At 48.1% G+C, this 24,534-nt stretch overlaps 2 protein-coding genes across 3 annotated transcripts in view; both read left to right on the top strand.

The window, feature by feature from the left end:
* The window catches only part of TMEM145 (transmembrane protein 145), a 33,660-nt gene extending 14,559 nt beyond the window's left edge, over positions 1-19,101 (top strand). The window contains exons 4-15 of the mRNA XM_079985546.1: positions 2,579-2,665; positions 5,802-5,903; positions 5,991-6,075; positions 7,508-7,579; positions 8,388-8,456; positions 9,308-9,388; positions 9,695-9,773; positions 12,558-12,651; positions 14,344-14,516; positions 15,212-15,332; positions 16,475-16,675; positions 18,005-19,101. Coding sequence (XP_079841672.1) covers positions 2,579-2,665; positions 5,802-5,903; positions 5,991-6,075; positions 7,508-7,579; positions 8,388-8,456; positions 9,308-9,388; positions 9,695-9,773; positions 12,558-12,651; positions 14,344-14,516; positions 15,212-15,332; positions 16,475-16,675; positions 18,005-18,226 — 1,386 coding nt within the window. The 3' untranslated portion in view covers positions 18,227-19,101. The remainder of the gene's footprint in view (positions 1-2,578; positions 2,666-5,801; positions 5,904-5,990; positions 6,076-7,507; positions 7,580-8,387; positions 8,457-9,307; positions 9,389-9,694; positions 9,774-12,557; positions 12,652-14,343; positions 14,517-15,211; positions 15,333-16,474; positions 16,676-18,004) is intronic.
* A 4,191-nt stretch (positions 19,102-23,292) lies between these two features.
* MEGF8 (multiple EGF like domains 8) overlaps positions 23,293-24,534 on the top strand; it is a 65,552-nt gene continuing 64,310 nt past the window's right edge. For both annotated transcript variants that reach the window (XM_079985254.1, XM_079985253.1), the window contains exon 1: positions 23,293-23,390. The gene's annotated coding sequence lies outside the window, so the exon portion shown is untranslated. The remainder of the gene's footprint in view (positions 23,391-24,534) is intronic.

Here is a 24,534-nt window from a genome sequence, read left to right as displayed (position 1 = left end):
TCAATCCTATCCACATTAGTTGAGAGGAAGTCCTGTTTACCATATTTTTCGCTCTATAGGACGTACTTTTTCCCTTCCAAAAATTAAGGGGAAATGTGTGTGCGTCCTATGGAGCAAATGCAGGCTCCTTGGCTTCAGCGATAGCAACGCGAAGCCTCCGAAGCACAGAGGGAGCGCTCCCTCCGCACTCCGGAGGCTACGCGTTGCTTTTGCTGAAGCCTGGAGAGCTGAAGCCCTCTCGCTCTCCAGGCTTCAGGGATAGCCACCTGAAGCCTCCGGAGCACAGTGGGAAGTCCTGCTGCACTCCGGAGGCTTCGGGTTCCTTTTGCTGAAGCCAGGAGACCAAGACTCTCCTGGCTTCAGCAGAGAGGGAGAGCTGCGCAGTGCCCCTTCACCCAAGCGGGAGGAGAAATGGAAGGGGCTCCATTTCTCCTGCCGCTTCGCTGAAGGGGCGCTGAGCAGAGAGGGGGAGAATTTTTTCCCCTTGTTCTCCCCCTCTAAAACAAGGTGCGTCCTATGGTCAGGTGCGTCCTATAGAGCGAAAAATACGGTAAGTCAGTAAGACTTGCTTGCTTCTGAATAAGAATTGGGTTGTGTGTTGGCTTAGGGAAGCTGCTATCTTTCAACGTGGCACCTTCCCGCCCCCCCCTCCACCTCTGCAGTATTGTGGCCCAAAGTGCCCCTGACATTAGGAAAAAGTTGCAGAAGCATATAATGGCCATATATCAAGCCTTACCCCCGGTCCCAGAAGAAGAACATGATTATGCCAGATTAGTTCCTGAGACTCCCTCTGAGGAGATTCCCCTGAAATAGACCGTTGTCTATACTGGAGTTCAACATGAGGGTCAAGCTGAAGAAACAAATGTTTGAATTGTTTCTAAGCTTGAAAGGGGGGAATGTGGCAACCTGAGAAAGGCGTACGGGTACAACATTATGCCTTATGAGTTCTTTTCATAGTGCCTAATTACTAAGGCTAAAAGTGCCTAAATTCTAAAAATCAAACACTGTCTCTCTTCCTCTCTTCCTTGCTGCTATGTTTGCAGAAAACAGAAATATATTTAGCCGCGCTCGCAATCTGTAAGGAACATATTCCTCCTGCTCATAGTCACCCTGACCTGACGAAGGAGGATGTCTGAGGTTAGGTATTTTTCACATTGTGCAGATGGCCAATAGTATAGGGATAAGAATGATGACCTACTTTGCAGGGTTGTTGTACAGATTACCCAGGTAATTTATGTAAAGCGATTTGAGCTCTCAGAAAGCTCTGCATGAAAAAACTGCAGGTTGGTGGAATGACAGAATAATCCTCTATTTTCTATAGCCAGCAGTTTCTTCTGCTCAGCAGTCCCTTAGTAACAGAAGCTGCTCTTCAATTGGAACGGGTCAAGAATTTTGAGGTTTCTCTTCCAAGGCGGTTTAAGTCAGAACGGGCAGGGGTGAGCACTTGCAATTTCTTCAGCGCTGAGGGAAGCTGGAGAAGGGGAACCATTCTTAGGCGCTACGAAGCTGCAGCACATTTGCATATTTCCATGATGACCGTGGGTGTCAGGGAGCAGCTGGGTGCCTTTCTTGTGCGATGTAATTTGCGCGCTTTCTGGTGTGAGATTAGATGTGGCAGTTTCCGGAGATATGAGCATCGGCTATCAGCGGAGGCTCGTTAAGGCTTGGCGATGAGAAGTGTTTGCTCACAAAACCTTCCTGCTGCCAGAGGAGCCGTGCTAAGGCCTGGTTCTCCACGTGTGCAAGGAAAGACACTGGGAGGAGGTGGGGTTGGGCGGTTGCTAGGGGAGACAATGGATTGCTCCCCAATCCTCTTCTGTCATCCTCTTCTTCTTCTTCTTTGGCGATCCCTCGCAGCCGAGTATGATTGTCTTCCATAAACACGGTTTTAACAATGAGTCCGTAAGTGACTGTGGAGGCCAATTCTGGATCCACACGTCCTTCCACAGTGGGGATGTAAGTTTCCAGGCAGGAGTTGATCACGGTGTGGAATTGCCAAGTGTGCCTTTTAAGCGCAGAGCTTAAAAATTAATATGCAGAAGTTTAAAAGGCTCAAGAAGATAGGCTAATAATATATTAAGGATGGAATAACAAATAAAGTGAATAACGCAAGAATAACAAAAATAATAGTGGGGAAAGAAGATCACACACGGGTTGAGGGAAGTACTGGGCTGTGGGGGAGGGAGGTGAAGGGATTAATTGAAACTGTTAAAGATTGGTATAGGATTTAAGATATTAAAATTTTCATAAAGATTTTATAAGGAAAGTAGAAAGCAGCAAGAAATATCAAGTAAAGGTATTGGAGAGGAGATCAGTGTAAATGAAAACATGAGACTTATGGTTTTGTTACATATGATTTTATTTTGGAGTTGTCTGTTTATTTTGGAGTTGTTTGTTGTGAAGAATGTATGTGAATAAAATAATAAAGGATGAATAACAAAAAGAAAGGAAGGAAAGGAAATACTGCTTCTGAATGAACAGTTCCACGGTCCTCTTTTGCATGTGGTCATCCTGCTGAGGGTGATGTTAGGTTGGGGCTCCTGCTATTTCCCTTTTACCTCCTCTCTCCTCTTCCTAGGATTGTTTGATGAAGGAGTCCGTGATCCGTCCAGAGAACAATCAGGTGATCAACCTCACCACCCAGTATGCCTGGTCTGGATGCCAGGTAAGCGTCTCTGGGACTTGAAAGGGGCTGTGGGGTTCTGCTCACCATTTCCCCCATAGCCAAAGACTCGGGATGTTGGTCATAGTAAGATCAGACAAACAGACAGCCAAACAGATTTGGGAGGTGCTAAATTAGATAAAAGGGATGCAGGTGGCGCTGTGGGTTAAACCACAGAGCCTAGGACTTGCCGATCAGAAGGTCGGCGGTTCGAATCCCCGCGACGGGATGAGCTCCCGTTGCTCGGTCCCTGCTCCTGCCAACCTAGCAGTTCGAAAGCACGTCAAAGTGCAAGTAGATAAATAGGTACCGCTCCGGCGGGAAGGTAAACAGCGTTTCCATGTGCTTCTCGCCAGAAGCAGCTTAGTCATGCTGGCCACATGACCCGGAAGATGTACGCCGGCTCCCTCGGTCAATAAAGCAAGATGAGCGCCACAACCCCAGAGTCGGCCACGATTGGACCTAATGGTCAGGGGCCCCTTTACCTTTACTTTAAATTAGATACAGGATGTTCTGGAGCAAAAAGGCTTGCGAATGCTATTTGCACTTTCCAGAAACAACTGAAGACGTTTTTTGTTCTGACAAGCTCTCCAAGCTGGATGCATAGATCTCTGCCATGGGAGAAAACATGGGTGTTTTAAATGTTACCTGCTGTTACTTTCTGTGATGTGTGCAACTGCTTTTTAGCTGATTTTCTTGAATTTTGTATATTGCGTGAAAGGTGTAAATGAGCATCATAGAATTGTAGAGTTGGAAGGGACTACGAGAACAATGCAGGAATCTTTCACCCAACGTGGGGCTTGAACCCACAGCCCTGAGATTAAGAGTCTTATGCTGTACTGACTGAGCCTATCATGAAACAAGCAGGCCAGCTCTCTTTTTCAGCATTCCTTCTGACACAAAAGAAGACACTTGCAGTGAGAGGAACAGGTTCTGACTGGGCGTCCAGCAAAAATGGGGCCTTTGTCCTCTGTTTTATCTTGTCTCTCAGTGTGGAGAAAGACAGAAAGCATGATGGTGGTGTGTGGGTGTGTGCGCATGCGCATGCATCTAGGGCTGTGTGCAGACCATTTTAAAACAAAACAAACCGAGTGCCCAGGGAATCCTGATTTATTCACCAAGGAAAGTTTGATTCAGCAACCTAAACGACTTATGCAATTGGAGCAAATTTGCATGTATCATCTTACTCAGCACATATTTTTCTGCAGTGTGATTTGAATTTCTCTGTTTTGACTAGTTGTGGGACAGACAAAGGCACTGATACCTCTTCTCCAGTTATAGAATATCTTATTTAGACATCTCTCTGGCCTTTGAAATTTCTTTCTTTTTTAAATACATTTTTATTGCTTTTTTGCATATATTTTCCAAACAGAACGTATCATCTCATCTTGTACATCATTTGGGTATTTTAGCCAAGCACGTCTAATGATTTTCAAACCTTCTCTTTTAATCTTACATTTATTGCCCTATTACTTTTAATAGTCAACAACTTATAATCCCTTCTCATAAGTCTTTTCTGTAATATTTCATATAGTTCTCCTTACAAAACTTCTTGTAGTCCTACAAGCGTAGTAAGTTGGGCCTTTGAAATTTCAGCCAGTGTTGCCCATATGCAGTTAAACCTATCTGTGCAGCTGCAAGGACCTGCTCTTTTTACTCTAATAAGAGCTACGATTCTGGTTTCTTTCTCTGCTAAGATGCTTCCCCCCCCCCCACAAAATTCATAGCAAACTCACGTACATGGGCAGGGCTTGGGGACCCACAAACTATGGCCGATATTGTTCCACGTAGAATGTGGAGCTCACATTTGCTTCCTGAGCAGGTCTTCGGTTCAGCTACATCAGGGCTGGGGAATTTTCAGGGCTGCATGCTAGAGGCAGGCAGAGTTGGAGGCAAAATTAGGCTGAGCATCAAATGCAAATGTAACCTTTGTACAGTAGGATAGTTTTTACATGCATTCGAACACCCCTCTTTATCCTCCATCCCGACAAGCAACAGGCATGATCAGAATTCAAGGACATATTCCAGTCAGGCAAAGACTCTTGGGGAAAACAGGGACAGTGAGAGGTTTGTGTGTCTTGGGGAGAAACTCAAGGGCCTAAGCTATAGACTCCTGTGATATTCCTATAGCAAAAACATCTCCTAATGGTCCGGGGGTAATTGAAAAGGAGAAGCTCCTCCTTCAGTTTTACCTGATTGCCATATCACAAATCTTCTTGTCTGTCCTGTATACCCGAAGGAACATCTCCACCTCCGTCATTTAGCCTGGACATTGAGATCCAGCTCCGAGGGCCTTCTGGTGGTTCCCTCACTGTGAGAAGTGAGGTGACAGGGAACCAGGCAGAGGGCCTTCTTGGTAGTGGTGCCCTCCCTGTGGAACGCCCTCCCATCAGATGTCAAACAGATGTCACCTTCAAAGGGGCTACCTGTAAAGGTGACCCAAAAACTGCAATAATCCAGAATGCTTTAGCTAGACTGGTGACTGGGAGTGGCTGCCCGGACCACATAACACCAGTCCTGAGAGATCTGCAGTGGCTCCCAATACATTTCCGGGCACAATTCAAAGTGTTGGTGCTGACCTTTAAAGCCCTAAACGGCCTTGGTCCTGTATACCTGAAGGAGAGTTTCCACCCCCATTGTTCAGCCTGGACACTGAGATCCAGCGCCGAGGGCCTTCTGGTGGTTCCCTCATTGTGAGAAATGAGGTTACAGGGAACCAGGCAGAGGGCCTTCTCAGTAGTGGCACCTGCCCTGTGGAACGCCGTCCCTTCAGATGTCAAGGAAATAAGCAGCTATCCTATTTTTAAAAGACACCTGAAGGCAGCTCCGTTTAGGGAAGTTTTTAATATTTAATGCTGTATTGTTTTTAGCACTCAATTGGGAGCCGCCCAGAGTGGCTGGGGAAACTCAGCCAGATGGGCTGGGTATAAATAATAAAGTGTTATTATAAACAGATAAACAACTATTTGACTTTTAGGGGGGAAAACATCTGAAGGCAGCCCCGTATTGGGAAGTTTTTAATGTTTAATATTTTATTATGTTTTTATATATGCTGGAAGCTGTCTAGAGCGGCTGGGGCAACTCAGCCAGATAGGCAGGGTACAAATGATAAAATTATTCGTGTTATTATTCTTTCCAGTTGGTGACAGAAAATTCGGTGCGGTACTTGAGCTGCGCCAGCGGCAGGAGTTTCCGCTCGGTTCGTGAGCGCTGGTGGTATGTGGCCCTCAGCAAGTGTGGGGTGAGTCTCGTGACGCCTGCCCACTTGGGTCTGTGGCTCTGTCTTAGTTCTCTAAGATCAGAATGACTTTTGACTGCTCTCTCACAGGGCGATGGGTTGGAACTGGAGTATGAGATGATCCTCACCAACGGCAAATCGCTTTGGACGCGGCACTTCTCGGCTGATGAGTTCGGTGAGTTCCCTGCTAGTTCACGTCAGGTTTGCAAAGTTCAGATTCTAGGAATCTGAATTCCTACAGCACGTTTGCCGAGGCTTGACAGAGAGAGAGTGGTTAGACTACTGGGCTAGGAACTTAGAGACCAGAGTTTGGTTTTGCACGCAGGTATGAAAGCAGGTATGATCGCCGAAGAATTGATGTTTTTGAATTATGGTGCTGGAGGAGACTCTTGAGAGAAGATCAAACCTATCCATTCTGAAGGAAATCAGCCCTGAGTGCTCACTGGAAGGACAGATCCTGAAGCTGAGGCTCCAAGACTTTGGCCACCTCATGAGAAGAGAAGACTCCCTGGAAAAGACCCTGATGTTGGGAAAGATGGAGGGCACAAGGAGAAGGGGACGGCAGAGGACAAGATGGTTGGACAGTGTTCTCGAAGCTACCAGCATGAGTTTGACCAAACTGCGGGAGGCAGTGGAAGACAGGAGTGCCTGGCGTGCTCTAGTCCATGGGGTCACGAAGAGTCGGACACAACTAAAAGACTAAACAACAACAACAACAACAACAACATGAAACAGCATTAGCTTGCGCCTGTCGGGCATCTCTCAGCCTAAATTACCTGATGTTGAGCAGGTGACAACAGCCATCAGGCACCCAGACAGGCAATTCTAGTTCCACAGCAGCAGCAGCAGCCCTCACACAACAGCGATAACCTTGAAGCTCCAGACTGGAGTGGTACAAGTCAGTTTCTTTCATCTCACAAATTCCTTTGATCCACAAACTTGCCAGGGAACTGATAAGGTTCATTACTGAGTCATCTGCAGTTCACAGGCCACTCTTCTTCCCAGGCTGAGTGGGAAAAGAGTGAAAACAGGTTATTTATTGGGACCGAGTGATTTTCGCAGCTGTTGTTAAAGTTGCAAAACAACAAAGCCAGGGACGGAGTGGTGGAGAAATTTATGAAACTACAATAGGATATCAGCTCCGCCCAAGGCATGATGGAGAACAGCAACAACTGAGAAAAGATAGATATAACGTTTTACAAGGACAGAATAATTGCCACACACAGAAAGAACAAGAGTATAGTTTGAGTGCCTCACTTGTAGTTCTGTAAATCATTTAATACATCAGCACGAATGGAAGTTATTAATATTGCAGTTGTTGTATAAGGGATTATTGTTTTGACCGGAATGCAATTGAAATGAATAAGATTTTGGAATGCAGAAATAAAGAAAATCATCAAACAGTCAAATCTAGCGCATGGAGGGGCACCTAAATTATATAATTTGGTATTTGAATGATTGGTATTCGTAACTGTACAGTATTATGATTTGGTGTTGTTATAATGAAACTATTATTGAATTGCAATTGAAAAATAATAAAAATCATTATAAAAAAGTAAGGCAATTCCCACATCCACTGCTGAATCTGCTGTCTCCTTTCTTCTCAGGCATCCTAGAGACAGACATAACTTTCCTGCTTATCTTCATCCTAATCCTCATCATCTCCTGCTACTTTGGCTGTGAGTACCAAAGAGTCCCAGTCCGGATGCAGTTGGGTCAATGCTTCCTGTTTCTCATGCAGTGTGACTTATTTTGGGGGTCCCCAGTGCCCAGGCAGGGACGTGGGTGGCGCTGTTGGTTAAACCATAGAGCCTAGGATTGCTGATCAGAAGGTCGGCAGTTCGAATCCCCGCGACGGGGTGAGCTCCTGTTGCTCAGTCCCTGCTTCTGCCAACCTAGCAGTTCGAAAGCACGTCAAAGTGCAAGTAGATAAATAGGTACCGCTCCAGTGGGAAGGTAAACAGCGTTTCCGTGCGCTGCTCTGGTTCGCCAGAAGCGGCTTAGTCATGCTGGCCACATGACCTGGAATAAAGCGAGATGAGCGCCGCAACTCCAGAGTCGGTCACGACTGGACCTAATGGTCAGGGGTCCCTTTACCTTTACCTTTACAGTGCCCAGGCAAATGGGGCATTGCTCTGTAGAGAGGCAGAGAGGAGTAGTTCCTCCAATCGGTGTTGTGACGGAAAGGCTTGACAGCAAGGAGAGGGAGCTGTGGGGTCAGGTGTCTCCAGAGAATGGTGGGGGGGGGGCTTTTGCAGGAATATGGACCATGGCAAGTTCCCAATAGTACCTACCCCTGGCTCCGGAAGAAGAATTTCTAAGAGAAACCCAATTTCCAATGAGTCCCGGGCAATGAAGTGAGGGAGAGTGGCCTCATTGCTGTGTTCCGGTGGCCAGAGAAAAGCCAGCGATACTTTTGCCAACGGCCCCCTGCTCTCTGTGTCTCTCTGTCTCCGTGACCCTCTCTGTCTCTTTGTTCCCTCTCAGATCTTTTGAAGGGACGACAACTTCTCCACACCACTTACAAGATGTTTATGACGGCAGCTGGGGTGGAGGGTGAGTCGTGGGCAGCGAGGGCACATTCTGGGGAGGAAAGCAACCCTGCCAAGTTGCTGACACCAGTGGCTGGGCTTTGTTTCTGTTTTCACTTATTGATTTGGCATTTATTATAGCCCACCCTTTATCGTGTAGTTCCAAAGCTGGTTTTATATACATAGGGTGCGTTACAATTAAACTGTGTACTGTCTGCTGCTCCCAAAGGCTTAGGGTTGTGCATTCAGGTTCGGAGTTCACTGAAATGCTTTTGGCAGGGAAAAGGGGTGTCGTTAGGGATGGAAGGAGGGGCCAAAAGACGGGATTGGGATTAGATGGCTGATACAGTTGCAGGGGACGCGGGTGGCGAGGGGACGTGGGTGGTGCTGTGGGTTAAACCACAGAGCCTAGGGCTTGACGATCAGAAGGTCGGCGGTTCGAATCCCTGCGATGGGGTGAGCTCCCATTGCTCGCTCCCTGCTCCTGCCAACCTAGCAGTTCGAAAGCACGTCAAAGTGCAAGTAGATAAATAGGTACCGCTTCGGCGGGAAGGTAAACGGTGTTTCCGTGCGCTGCTCTGGTTTGCCAGAAGCGGCTTCATCATGGCGGCCACATGATCCGGAAGCTGTACGCTGGCTCCCTCGGCCAATAAAGCGAGATGAGTGCCGCAACCCCAGAGTCGTCCGCGACTGGACCTAATGGTCAGGGGTCCCTTTACCCTTTACCTTTACAGTCGGAGGACAAAGAACAGTTGCCAGGGATCAGGAAAGAGACCCCGCATGGGCAACTGACCCCTCCATCCTCTTTCTGCCTTTGCAATTGCACAACACCTGCTGCCTGCTGCATTCCCCTCCCTCCCTTTTTCTTCTTCTCAGTGCTCAGCCTGATGTTCTTCTGCATATATTGGGGCCAGTATGCGAGCGACGGCATTGGAAACGGCAGCCTCAAGATCTTGGGTAGGTACGAAGGGGGAATCCAGAGTGAACAGGGCCATTTAAAAGTTGCTGTCTCGGATGTTGCTTATTAATTACAGTCCTGCAGCCGTTCAGAAGGGAAACAATGAATGTTGTTGGCCATTCCGTATTGTTCTTTCTAGTGTGTATCCTTTGCCCCTTCCTCGCTGATCCATTATTTAAAGGCCACATAAAAATCCTGGGCGATTTGGACTGTTTTAAGTCTCATATTCCAGAAGAACCCTGTTAATGGCCTGGGCTTAACTCCATTTCTCCCTCCCTCCATTTCTCCTTCCTTTCTCCCTCTAGCCAAGCTCCTTTTCTCCGTCAGTTTCCTGATCTTCCTCCTGATGCTTATCCTGCTGGGGAAAGGATTCACTGTCACCAGGTACCAGCATGACTAAAGGGGGACAGACCTTCCAATGAGTCAGGGTGGGATGGGGCTGTATTGCCTGGTGGTGAATAATTGGTGGGAGGGTATGGGGGTCCATAAAGGCTGTGATTGACGGGTGAGTTGCTTCACTTGCAAACATGGATAACTGAGACTCGGTGACGTGTCTTCCAAAAAATGAAAAGCAGCTTTGCGAGAGGGTTGTTTGGTGTGGAGAAGCATTCTGCAGGCAAGATGCTTCTAGTCATAGAATTGTAGAATTAGAAGTAACCATGGAGGTCCAATGCAGGTATCTTTCGCCACACATGGGACTCGAACCCATGTCCCCGAGAGCAAGAGTCTCGTGCTCTGCCAACTGAGCTATCCCAGCTCCTATTTGCTTTCGGATCCCAAATTCGGACGCAGTTCAGTCACACATTGGCAAACTCCGGGTTTGAAACCTCCGGGTATAGGGTGGTTTATAAATTCATTCATTCAATCAATCAATCAATCAATCAATCAATCAATCAATCAACAAACAGACAGACAGACAGACAGATAGACAGACAGACAGGAAGACAAACTCTGGTTGCAAAGTTATAGTGGATTAACAAAGTTATAGTGGATTTGTTGAGACCCAGTGTGGTGTAGTGGTTAAGAGCAGTGGCCTTGTAATCTGGTGAACCGGGTTTGCGTCTCCGCTCCTCCACATGCAGCTGCTGGGTGACCTTGGGCCAGTCACACTTCTCTGAAGTCTCTCAGCCCCAATCACCTCACAGAGTGTTTGTTGTGGGGGAGGAAGGGAAAGGAGAATGTTAGCCACTTTGAGACTCCTTCGGGTAGTGATAAAGCAGGATATCAAATCCAAACTCCTCCTCCTGGATTAGGAGGTCTTGCGTTACAAACCAACTTCCCCAAACTATTGATGGCAGCTGATGGAAAAGTGCACTGGGATAACACTTCTCTGACACAACATTGCCTAACCCCCCAGCAAGCAAACCAGAGGCCCCATTCATTTCATACATTTAAGGTGTCATAATACCACTTTAAGCAAAGAATTCTGGGAGCTGTAGTTTGTTAAGGGTGCTGGGTGTTGTTAGGAGACTCCTGTTCTTTTCCCAGAGCTACAGTTCCCAGAGAAGAAGGATTGATGGTTAAATCTCTCTGAGAATTGTAGCCTTGCAAGGGGGACGGAGGGTCTCCCAGAAATCCTCAGCACCCTTAACAAACTACAGCTCCCATAATTCTTTGGAGGGAGCATGGCTGTTAAAAGTGGTATCAGGGTGCTTTAAATGCACGTTAAATAGCTGGTGTCATCTAATCTCTCTGCAAACAAATCAGGATGAAAGCTCAGTTAAACAGCTTGTCTGCAAGTGCCCCAAAACATTAAAAACAAAATTTAAATAGACTGCACCACAGAGACAGCCGCTAGATTTCTGCAGGCTACACATGCCCCCTACTGGTAAAGCCCTTGAAATGACAAGCTACATTCTGTGTACACACCTCCTGTACGCTCTGCGTTCAAAGTGCTCCTGCTGCAGGTCAGGGAAGTGATGTACACACCATGTTAGCAGCAGTGCACAAAGCACATGTATCTTGTCTCATACTTTATTGAGTCTCTCTAGTCCAAGGGTGCCTTGTCCCCGATAAGGTCAGAAATGGGGAATGCTTCTGTTTGTGCCCACGTCGTGATGTGATGTTCAAAGGGAAGGCAATAGAGGTTGCAATGGGACACAGAGGAAGAGAAGCAAACTATTTCGATGTGCCTTGCCCATTTAGAGCCCAATGGGTATTTTGAGGCGCAGAGAGGTCAGGACAGGCAGGCCTAAAACAGTCCAGGCCTGTGACACAAATTAACATCTGGACAAATTGTGATGCTGGTCGGAGAATCATTGGCATTGCACTTGGCTTATAAGTGACATGGGTTTGTTGACTGGGAGAAGAAAGAGGAATGTTGGAAAACTGAGCAGTCAAAAGATTTGCAGTTGAAACTTTAGGAATGAGAAGAGTACATTTAGTGCAGATAACATTTACAGAGGAGATTAACAACAACAACAACAACAACAACAACAACAACAACAACAACAACAACTTATTATTTATACCCCATCCATCTGACTGGGTTTCCCCAGCCACTCTGGGCGGCTTCTAACAAAAGTTTAAAAGTACATTAGAACATCAGTCATTAAACACTTCCCTAAACAGGGCTGCCTTCAGGTGTCTTCTAAACGTCAGATAGTTGTTTATTTTTTTAACATCTGATGGGAGGGCGTTCCACAGGGCAGGCGCCACTACCAAGAAGGCCCTCTGCCTGGTTCCCTGTAACTTCGCTTCTCACAGTGAGGGAACCGCCAGAAGGCCCTAGGCGCTGGACCTCAGTGTCCGGGCTGAATGATGGGGGTGGAAACACTCCTTCAGGTATACTGGGCCGAGGCTGTTTAGGGCTTTAAAGGTCAGCACCAACACTTTGAATTGTGCTCGGAAACATACTGGGAGCCAATGTAGGTCTTTCAAGATTGGTGTTATGTGATCTCGGTGGTTGCTCCCAGTCACCAGTCTAGCTGCCGCATTCTGGATTAGTTGTAGTTTCTGCATCACCTTCAAAGGTAGCCCCACATAGAGCGCGTTGCAGTAGTCCAAGTGGGAGATAACTAGAGCATGCACCACTCTGGTGAGACTGTCCGTGGGCAGGTAGGGTCTCAGCCTGCGTACCAGATGGATAAAGGGTATTGGGAGATTTGGGGTGTGGGGCAGTCATTCCTTCTTCCCCCAAATCCTGGCTCATGGCTCCCTGTTTTGCAGGGGTCGGATCAGCCACACCGGCTCTATCAAGCTTTCTGTGTACATGACGCTCTACACTATCACTCATGTCGTGCTCTTCATCTACGAGGCTGAGGTGAGTGAGCGTCTTTTTACTCTTGTAGCAGCTTAGATGGAGCCAGTGTGGTGTAGTGGTTAAGAGTGGTGGACTCGTAATCTGGTGAACCGGGTTCGTTTCTCCGCTCCTCCACCTGCAGCTGCTGGGTGACCTTGGGCTAGTCACACTTCTCTGAAGTCTCAAGTGCAATATTAATTACTTCCATTCGTGTTGACGCATTAAATGATTTACAGAACTACAAGTGAGACACTCAGACTATACCCTTGTTCTTCCTGTGTGTGGCAATTATTCTGTCCTTGTAAAACGTTATAGGAGAGCCAGTGTGGTGTAGTGGTTAAGAGCGGTAGACTCGTAATCTGGTGAACCGGGTTCGATTCCCCGCTCCTCCACATGCAGCTGCTGGGTGACCTTGGGCCAGTCACACTTCTCTGAAGTCTCTCAGCCCCACTCACCTCACAGAGTGTTTGCTGTGGGGGAGGAAGGGAAAGGAGAATGTTAGCCGCTTTGAGACTCCTTCGGGTAGTGATAAAGCGGGGTATCAAATCCAAACTCTTCTTCTTATCTATTTGAGAACCTCGCTAATCTAGGCCACATCTACACCATGTATTTAAAGCGCTATGATGCCACTTTAAACAGCCATGGTTTCTTCTCCCAAAGGATCCTGGGTGCTGTAGTTTGTTAAATGTGCTGCCCCAATTCCCCTCATGGAGCTATAGTTCCCAGAGTGGTTTAACAGTCAATCCCTCTCCACAGGGACCTCTGGGAATTAGTTGAATACATCCCTCCTGTTACGATATCGTCAGAGGTGTCCACATCCAAACACCTTCCCAAAATAGGTCGCAGGTGTGATGAGAATGACGAGAAGAGTAGGGCTCAGCGATATCTGGTTTTCAACATCAAAATCTATCCTCCGCTAAACATCATGATATACCGATATATGACAATGTCTGAAATAAGGGTGGAGCTACGTTAGAGGCATTGGCTGGCTTCATGGTTTTTCCTGCATCATGATTTTTGCATTGTGGACACACACACACACACAGAGAGAGAGAGAGAGAGAGAGATTAGCAATACAGTGGAACCTCTGGTTGAGAACCGGATCCATTCCAGAGGCCCATTCGCAACATGAAAAGCCCGCAACCTGAAGCGCCGTATCTGCGCAGGTGCGTGGTGTGATTTGGCACTTGTGCGCATCCGCAAAGCGCGATTTAGCGCTATTGCACATGCAGCGAAACCCGGAAGTAACCCTTTCCGGTACTTCTGGGTCGCCGCGGGACGCAACCTGAAAAAACGTAACATGAAGCAAACGTAACATGAGGTATGACTATATCACTATATTGGCAGGTCAAAAATTACGAAAACGATATCACAATACGGACTTCAAACCGGTTTTGGATGATGTATTGATATCTTGCCCAGGCCTAGAGAAGAGTGCGTTGCAAGCCTCCGTGTGCTTAGAGGCAGTGGCGTAGCGTGGGGGGTGCAGGGGGGTCCGGCCGCACCGGGCGCAACATCTGGGGGTTAGGGTTAGGGGGCGCAAATCCACGGGTTAGGGGGCGCAAATTACTTGCCTTGCCCCGGGTGCTGACAACCCACGCTACACCACTGCTTAGAGGCGTGTGGTTCATGTCCCCAGCTGTGAATTTTGTTGCGGCTTGTGCAACTCTAGCAATCGCATCTCTCAACCGCTTCCTTCCTTTTCGGCCCCAGTTCTTTGATCAAGCACAGGTGCTGTACACTTACGAGTCGCCGGCTGGATACGGCCTGATCGCCTTGCAGTTTGTGGCTTACATCTGGTTCTGCTACGCCATTCTGATCACTCTCAAGCAGTTCCCGGAAAAACAGCCCTTCTATGTGCCATTTTTCGCCGCTTACACCCTCTGGTGAGTGGATGTAGAGGATGTTAAGGAGGAAAGAATCTAACTTGGGGGGGGGGCTGGACCTCCTTTTCAACCCGAGGGCCACTTCCCCTTTTGGACAGCGTTCCAGGGGCCACCTGCTATTGGTGGTTGGGGTCAGAGGCAAAAGTGGGAGGAGCAATGGATGGAAATTTTACATTTCTACATTTGGCTGGTTGCTAAATACATTCACAACACCCATCTCTTATCTTGTGCCCAGACAAACAAGAGGCATTATTGGAGTTCATGGGAACATTCTAGCCAGGCAAAGACACTCAGGGAAGGGACAGTGAGGGGTGTGGCCAGGGAAGAGTTCAGAGGGCCGCATAAAGAGGCCTTGAGGGCCAGATTCAACCCCTGGGTTTGAAGTTCCCCACCCCGGTCTAAGGGAATGTAACTGATCACCCCGAATGTTCCCTCACTCTCAGCTGGCCAAAGTCAGGACAGATGTTTGCCCCTCGTCCAATGAGTGGGCCGGCCATGCTGCATAGGTGAGATTTGAAGAAGGAAGACAAGGGGGTATGCTGGGCACAATGCAAATGTCTGGCACAACAGAAGCCGCTTTTCCAAGGAGTAAGGAAAGTTCTGCAGAAGCTACAGTTAAACAGAGTATTGTTGGAGGCAGTGGGGAGAAAATGTGTGGGGAGCACGTCCTGAGCAGCCCTCTTTGTCTCTTGCAGGTTCTTTGCTGTCCCAGTCACTGCGCTTATTGCCAACTTTGGCATCCCCAAGTGGGCACGGGAGAAGATAGTCAATGGGATCCAGTTGGGCATCCACCTTTATGCCCATGCCGTATTTCTGGTAAGAAACTGCCAGCAGCCTAGAGGATTCCCCCATTATCCTGGCAGTCGCTAAACTCTTGGGGCCAAACGACGCATTAAGACACCATTGACCGGTCTCCTGACTTCTTACTTTGATATACTGAAATGCAATCTGGGGGTGAGGGGAAGATAGAGATGACCTTTGAATCTGATCCTGTTCTGTGAGCCCTTTTTTTCAATTGAAGCCACCCCCTGCAAGCTGATTTGCTGCCTGCAGATGGAAAAATACAGGGACCCACCCCTCATACATTTTTCTCCAGGGTTGGGTGCAAGGAAAGATCATACCTGCAGGCCTCTTGGCGTGCATTGATGGGTTCTGTTTTTTTGTGATTGTTTTAGGTTCAGAAACCAGTTGTAACTCCCTTGCATAACATGCACTCATGATATCTACTAGTACAGCCTTTGTCAGGTTGGTGCCCTCGGTACCTTTTGGACTACAACTCCCATCACTCCCAGCCAATATGGCCAACCGCCAGGGATGATGGGAGCTGGAGTCTAACAACCTCTGGAGAGTGCCCAAAGGTTCCCTATCCCTGCTCTGATACCATCAGCAGTCAATTCTGCCTTCTGTTATAGAATGCTTCCATTTAGGGGTCAATTCTTGATGGAGCCTCTTTCATGGACCAGTTTTTGGGAGGTGTCTTCCTACATTAAGTGTGGGTGGAAATGGAGATGAGTATCCCTGCTGAACTCTACCTCTCATCTACTCATAATGTATCTACAAGTGTGAGAACTAGAAGCTCGCTTCTCTCTCTCTCTTTTTAAAAGGGAGCAATGCTAGAGAAATTAAGAGAGGAAGCAGATGTGTTTTGCCTAGAACAGGTGTGTCCAACTCCTAAGAGACTGTGATCTACTCCCAGTATAAAAAAACTGGAAGTGATCTATCCATTGTCATTGGAGGGAGAAGGAGCGTGCATGAGGTGGGTGGATTGCCCAGAGTTCTTCAGTAAACCTTATTTAATCCCACGATAGATAAGGGTCCCACGATCTACCAGGATCAGCTGGGGATCTACCAGTAGATTACAATCTACTGGTTGGACATTAAGGGCCTAGAGGAAATGCAGGCAGCTGAGCTTGCGGGTCCATCCAGGCCTTGGTCCTCCACTCTCGTTGCTTCCTCAGATCATGACCCGGCCCTCGGCAGCCAATAAGAACTTCCCGTACCACGTGCGGACATCGCAGATTGGGATTGTGGAGGAGGTGGCGTCCGGGGCCAAGTTCCCGCACCATGTCTACGGCAACGTGACGTTCATCAGCGACTCGGTGCCCAACTTCACGGAACTCTTTTCCATCCCACAGAGTACCGGGAGCAGCTCAAGCAATGTGAGTGCTCAGGAGGTTCCCTGCTTCCTAACCTTCCCTTGGTCTCCCCGGTTTTCCCTTCCAGCACTTCTGCTAATGTCCTCCACGGAATCTCTGGAAGAGGGTGCATCTCTCCTCTGGATGGCAGCTGGATTCTGGAGGCAGAGGTCACTCAATCTCTGTAGAAATCCCCCACTCTTTGGGGAGGTGCAGGCTCTGCTTTCCTGGGCTCTGCACATTGCTCTTATATCCCACACTGTTTTTTTTTCCCCTTTAAGGAGCTCAGAGAAAGTGCATGGATTTCCCTTTCCTCTTTGAATCCCCACAACCACCCATCTGGTGAGGGGCTCCAGGAAAGTTCTCCTGCTGTTTTCTCCTCTACAGGCCCCTGCCCAGCAAAGAAGCCTGTCTTACTGCACAGAAAATCCCAAGCTTTGCCCCCAGTTACAGCACCCAAATTTCCCATCAGATGATGGTCCTAAAATCCTGCCCACCCTACTTCACAGCCTTAAACTACCCGGCCTCCGGACTTCCTCCATGCACATGGTTTACAAAGGCTTCCAGCTGACAGATTTGTGGGTGTAAACCAACCAGGCAGATCAGGTTTACTCCCTTCCTCTTGCACTAGGCTTGGTCTGTGCTACTCATGAACCGCCATGCTGAGTGCTGTGCATTGTGGCTGGCCAAGAACTTGCCCATCCTGATTCTTTCCTCCCATTTTATTTGCTGTACTAGAGAAGTGGCGAAAAAACAGGAGGCTTCTAAATCTCACCGTGGGCTGCTTTATGTGGCTTGGGTGCATTTCTGAGTTGCTGTACAGTTAAGGAAGGGAGAGGAATCGGATTCTTTTTGCACGTAAAGGCGAATTTATCGAATTCTCACTCTCAGGCCACAATACACAAACATAAAGGCAGCCATGCTTCGAAATCCACACGTCTGCTAATTCTGCAGTGCTGTTCTCCAGCCAAGTAGTGTGTCTGAAAATGTAGTGTGGAAGGGAAATACAAGAAGACATTATATTAGGGGAAATTGCTTTGCCAAAAATACGTATATTGGAAGAAATTCAAACTAATATGCGGATGAATTTTCAGGAGTACTTTTTAATTTTTATATATAAATAGGCAAACTGATGTAGAAATGATGAGAGCTGAACTTCAGATGAGAAAGCAGAGAAATCAGAATTGACTTGCTTGCCAGTCCCTTTGCATGTGCCTGCGCTAAGTCTTGTAAACCCTGAATCCCTCCTTGCCCTTGTGATTCAGTTGCTTCTGGTTTGTTCGGGGTCCTTTATTTCGGTTGTCCACCCCTGTCCGCTCTCACATGGCTCTCCTTCTGCCTTTTCCCATCCAGCCCCGCAAACAGGTGGAGGAGACGTCATCCGTCGACCGTAACCTGACCCCCAGCTGCGTGGTCACCACCTCGGAGCTCAGCGGTGCCCCTGTGCTGTTGAAACCGTCCCTGGGGGGCGAGAGCCAGCCGCCCCCCTATCAGCTCCATGCGCCCCAACTCCACCAGCACAATGGCTACACCGAGTATTTTAGCATGCACACGACGGGTGCCCGGCCCGTCTAGGCTTCTCCTAGACTGTCCTGATCCTTTGTGGCTTCCTACGCTTCCTTTCTCAACATTTTTCGGGGGGGGGGGGGGCTGCCTCAACCCCCAACCCCGGTTTCTCCTCTGGGCCCCCTCCTCCTCGCTCCATCTTCTGCCATCTTCTATTCCAATTTGTGTCCTACCATATCAGAGGGCTATTTTATCCTGTTGTCTCCCTGGAATGCCAGAGTTTAGTGAGAGTACAGGGACACTGGATGCTTGGCATGGGGTAGAATTGGGGTTCCCCCCACTCCCCCCATCTTCCTGCCCCCCACCTCGGTACGACAGAGGGCGTGACTCCCCTCCTCGCCTAATTAATTGCCTAAAAGACATCTATCTGTACGATACATCCCTGTCCCCAAGCTATGGTTGTACGCTGCCTGCCACTGGGGGAAGCCAGGAACTGGATTAACTTGACCAGCGCGTGATTTTCTTCCACCCCTATTTCTGTCAGAGTGACAGGCCAATCTTTGGCTGCCTTCTTCCCTGTAGACAGTCTGACCCCAAAGGGAGGTCACCATAGCCTTCTCACAGCTGCCATTGTGGTTGAACGACTCTCCTGCCTGGATGCAGATGGGAGGGACTGCAGACATCCCGGCTCAGGCTGGCCTTGTAACAATGTTCTCCTGTATTATTGCTCCCTTCCGACGCTACCCTTTTCCTGCTACTGTACAGTGGTAGCAGGCATCCCCTATTTCCCGTTTCCTTGACACCCCGCCCCCGGGTGGTGGCGTTTGCCCTCCTCCCCTTCCCCGTGACGGTGCTGTGGGTTCTGCTCCCTGATGACGGTGAATTTCTGAAATCCACCAGAGTGGGCTTTTTTTGCCAAAATAAAGAGGATTCTTGTGTTTTTATCTCACTGTGAAGGCATGTGGCTCTTTTGGGGAAACAGGTGGCCATGAAAGGAGGAAGAGGAAACTGGGCATGGAAAACTTTAATCATTGCCGTGTATACAAAAAGGCTGATTGGTCACATTAAACTCTTTGCTCTCTCAGGGCACATCTGCAGTACTGCCAGTCCCAAACATGTTTTTCTGAAGTGACACGGCTTCTGAAGAAGGAACCCTGGGAACTCGAGCTCTTTGAAAGGACTAGGGAATACAGTTCATGTTGGTTTAAAGTAGGCTGGAATTTGTGGCTTAGATGTGCTGTTTAGACTGCATCTACAGCACTTTTTTCATCGTGGGGCTGCTAACTTTGGAACTAGGTTGTGGACACAAACTGTACCTTTAACCCCTGTACCTTTAAACTGTACCTTTAAACTGTACCTTTTCCCCCTTGAAGTATCATGGGCACTGTAGTCTGTTAAGGATTGCTAAAGACTGTAACTCCTTGAGAAGTAAACTACAGTGCCCAAAATTTGTTGAGGGAAAGAAGGTGCTTCGAAGGTGCTTTAAAGATAGAGCACATTCACAACATATCCCTTGTAGCTGATCCTTCAACAGGAACAGATTCTGCTTATCCCCATGCTGTGAAAGGCTTCTGCAGATCAAGCTGCTTTTAAAGGTGCATGAGCAGCCAAACTATTTTTTTCCTGGTCGGCTGGCAACTGTATATAATCCATAGCTATGCCTAGTGAGGGGCAGGGATAGGATATATTTAACTCTTTTCTTCAGGGTTCCCTCAAAATTCAACACAACAATCTTTCTCTTTCTTTCTTTGGCGATCACTCGTAGCCGAGTAAGATTGTCTTCCATAAACACGGATTTAACAATGAGTCCGTAAGTGACTGTGGAAGCCAATTCTGGAACCACACGTCCTTCCACAGTAACCTTCCACTGATGACCAGTTCCACGTTTGCTTCTTTTTCTCTGCCCTTGGTTCCAACAAGTCCGTGATTGTATGAAGGTTCCTCCACACCCTGTATTTGTGGCTGGGCAAACATTGCCATCCCAAAGTGGCTCAACCACCATCTAATCTCCATGGTGTAAGCTTCATCCTTCCACTTCATTATGAGCAAAATCTAACACAGACTGGGGAGGGGGGGAGTTAAGAGACCCACCAAGCGGAACACATCCAGCCAACGACTAGTGATGGTTCTACCAGAAGCACTTGTCTGTGAAACCTCCTCCTCTTTGGAGTGACTTTCCAGGCCGACAAAACACAGGGAGTGGGGTGTCAATCACTTGGGTGGCAGCCACTGTGTGTGACTGGTGCCCTTCATTCATCTTGGTGAGTCACAATGGCGCGGATCTCTGTTGAGTGAAACAGGAACTGACTTGTCTGTTTTGACTGTCGGACCCATCTTCTTCAGAAAATGCAATGGCGCCCAACTCTTTCTCTGCACGGTGCTGTGTCATTCCGCTTCGCCCAGCTACAGCGGAATTTCTTCAGCAGTCGTGTGCCTGTGTGTAAGGATTTATCAGCACTGCAGTAAAACTCTATTCTACAAAGCTTTAAACAATAAATCAGCCATGAGAGAGCAACAACATGTTGCCTTTGCAGCCAAAATGGAAAGTAAAAGTAAGTTCACATTCATAAGTGAAACAGGGGGGGGACGGGACTGGATGTCGTTTCCCTTGAGCTATTAACCCTGTAAGCTCTGGGACTCCTCACAATCTCAAGTGTGACTGCAATTGTCCCAGTTATTGTGAGTGCCTCCTCTTGGGTGTGGAATATGCAGAAGAAGCCAGATTCCTGCAGGTAGCACACATAGTTTCCGTCATTCTTGTTGAAAATGCATTGAAGCATCCAGGTCTAGAACAAACTCCTTCAAACTTCAACAAGACCCGTAGTTCTGCACTGCTTGCAACTGAACAGCATCTTGAACAGGAGGCAGTTACCACTGCTATCGGCAAATCTGTTGTGGGGGGGAAATCCCCTGGGAGCTGGTTTGCAGCAATAAATAGAAATGTATCTGTTGAGACTTGGGCACAAATAGCTCCCCTTCTCAAGTTGAGCTGCTTTTTATTGCATCTGTTCGATTCGTTATCCACACTTGGATTCTCGCAACTTTTGTCAAGCACTGTGCTTGTGGGTTGAATGTTGCAGGGAGCTCTGCAGTGATTGCATCAAGGTAAGGAATGGTCCTCTTAGTGGTACAGCTCATGTTTTGCTTGTAGAAGGTCAGGTCCTAGGTTCAATTTCCCACATCTTCACCTAGAAAGATCTTGAGTAGTTGAGCTGGAAATGGCTCAACTACTATCTGGATATTTGAAAGGTTTCTTCCAGTAACAATTCTGTGACAGGCTGACCAGTCTTCTGACTTGGTGTAAGTCAGATTTGTGTGTTCTTTCATGGTTGGGTGGGATGGGGGTGAAAGGCATTGGGAGGGTTGAGTAGCAGAGAGTTTGGTTGCTAAATCCCTGCAGTTTATATTGACTTGGATAGCAGAGGAATAGTTTTAATGTTGTGGTAGCCAACGTCTGAAGAGTACTACATTTGTAATGAGTGCACTGCACACAACTAGCAGTAAATTCCAGAGTCACCCACCCACCACCGTAGACAAAGGATGGTGAATGGAAACATGTTTTAAAAATATTATTAGTATATAGAGAAAACAGACATTCCTAGGAGAAGGCATTCTGCAACAGATGTTCCAATACTGGACAATGGATTCTCGCCTTTTTACCTTTCAGAGTTACTCTGTTCCATATATGTGCCAAGCCCATCAGCTTGTCCATTGCATTAATCAACCATACAGTTTTTCTTGTGGTGGGTGGAGACACCTGTTCGAAATAAAGGGTTGTTGTTTCCTCTATTTCCAAAAATAAGTATCCCCAGATTCTTGAATTCCTGGAGGGCATTCAGAAGCATAACAACCCACAAGCCTGTTAATATCAGTCTATTTCATTCAGCGATTAATAAATAGCAATACAGTGACCAATAACTAACAATACATTTGTGGATCAACGGTCTAGCGCAAGAGTGTGTTGCTGAACTACAACTCCCAACCATCTCTGGCTATTGGCCATGCTTGCTGGGGCTGTTGGGAGTTGTAGCTCAGCAACATCCAGAGGGCCAAAGGTTCCCTTCTCATGGTTTAGCACCGCACACACACACACACACAAGCTCAGTTGGGCATTCAATCTGGAAGTGAACATGGATCACAAAAAAATAATTTTGCACATGTTCATCTTTGCATTGGTAGTGCGGGATGCACAATCTCTGGGGAGAGAGAAGCATTCTTGGTAAGCTCCTTCCAATGGAAGGATTAGCAAATATTGTGTCCCCCTGCCCAACAGTCGTTTGGTAGGGTGTGTGCGTGTGTGCTGCTCCATCCCTTCCACGCAGGCGTCAGGTGGAGCCTCCTTGCCGCCTTCGCAGAAGTCTGTGGCGGCGTCTGTGCGTCTGCCACTGTCCGCGAGGCCTCTGATCCCCCTTGGGACACGCACAGGCAACCTTCCCCCTAAGGCATGGCCAAACTTGGCCCTGCAGCTGTTTGGGGACTACAACTCCCATCATCCCTAGCTAACAAGACCAGTGGTCAGGATGATGGGAATTGTAGTCCCAAAACAGCTGCAGGGCCAAGTCTGGCCATACCTTGCGCCTACGCTGTCCACGCACTAAATAATGAGCTTCACAAGCCTTTGCGGGTGCGGGTGAAAAACCTACAAAATTCACCCCCCCCCACCCAAATTCAGGAGAACGGCACTCTGCACATGTTCGGTGGTGCTGCTCTCGGGGGCTGGACTCGATGGCCCTTGTGGTCTCTTCCAACTCTATGATTCTATGACTGCCTGAATCTAACAACAGCAGCAATCCCAACTCGCTATTCTCATTGTAAACGGGCTTTTGTTTTCATTATTAAAAACAACTATTATGAAAATAACAATGATTAATCACTACACATAATCAAATGAGCGGGTGTATTACATTTCATGGTAATAAATAAACATCCCGCCTCCGGCCCCTCCAGTTGCCATGACAACGGTCCTCGGCGGCCTCCACACACTCACACCGGCCTAGAACTCGCCGCTCTAGCCTCTCGCTTCCCCTGCGGCCTCTATGGTTCTTCAATCGCCCGTTGCCTTTCCATAGAAATCAGGGAACGTCCGTGTTCCGGTTCCCCTCTATCCCTCTCCCCCATTCTCTATGCGCCGCGCTCCTCCCGCGGGCCGCTCTGGCCCCGTCGTCTCGCTGCGCCTCATCGGTCCCGGGCTGCGCCTCTCTATGGGCCGCGGGGGTAGCGGAGTCGGCGGCAGGTGGGTCTTCGCGGGGGGGGGGAGGTGGGTCTTCTCTTTTCCCGCATTCCCCCCCTCATTGCACGCCTCCGTATGGTCCCCCCTTCGTAGGCCCCCCTAATAGACCTCACCCGATAGACCCCCCCCTTGACCCTCACCTTCCTCCTCCAGAGAGTCCCCTGGCTGCAAAGTCACCCGTTTGCAGGATTTATCCCTTTCCCGGCCCCCACGTTGGCCCCACTCATCATTTGTTATTGTTATTATTAATTATGTATACAGCCCTGAGATTTACTGGTGAAGGGTGACAGTATAGAAATACAAGATAAAAAACCCCCCACGAAATTCACAATAAATGGAAGGACAAAACAAAAGCAATAAGCCCTCTCCTCTCCCACAAACACACGTCGCCTCCTGGGCTCTCCTCGTGAACCTCCTTTTCTATATATACACACACAGTGTAGGCGCATTTCTGTTCCATGCTGCAGCCCCTCTGGGCATCTCGAGGGTATGATTCTCACAACCCCAAAGACTTAGCAGGGACTCCCCTCTCCCTTTAGGGTCTCCTCCTTTTCAAAGACCTGTAACTCCAGAAGTAATGCTTAAAAGGGAAAAGGAGAAAAAATCCTGCTCTGGACCTAAGTTTTCTCCTAGGAAACTTGTTTTGATTCCCCAGCTGGGACCAATTCCAGGGAATTTCTTCCCTTCTGTTTATGGGTTTCTCTTCCTTTTCCCATAAAGCCTTTTTTGGGGTGGGTGGGAGGATACCAAACACACATGTGACACCTACACAGTGCTTTTTTAAAAAGAATGTTTAGGGGTACTGTCATTTTGACGCAAGAAAATCACCATTTTATAATTCAAAGCGGGGAAAATACAGTAAATGGACAGAAGTACAAAGATTCACAAAATGTTTAGGGGTTTACGTACCCCTGCATCCCCCCAGAAAAACAGCACTGCATGTACACACCCAGTTTGCTTTATGGGGAGTGGGTTTGTTATTGGTGTAAGGCAGCCTTCGCCAAGCCAGTGCCCTCCGTGGGAGTTGTCCAAAACATCTGGAGGGCACTGGCTTGGCTGCTTTAATGTCTGAAATTTAAGCTGCTTGTGAGAAAGGATTCGAAAGCCCTGACTGCAGTTTGGAGACACAGTCCCCTTTACGCCACAT

Source organism: Podarcis cretensis, assembly GCF_951804945.1.
Source record: "Podarcis cretensis genome assembly, chromosome: 8".
Taxonomy (NCBI): Eukaryota; Metazoa; Chordata; class Lepidosauria; order Squamata; family Lacertidae; genus Podarcis; species Podarcis cretensis.
The sequence above is the reverse complement of the archived record's forward strand: the minus strand, read 5'-3'. Positions and strand labels throughout refer to the sequence as shown.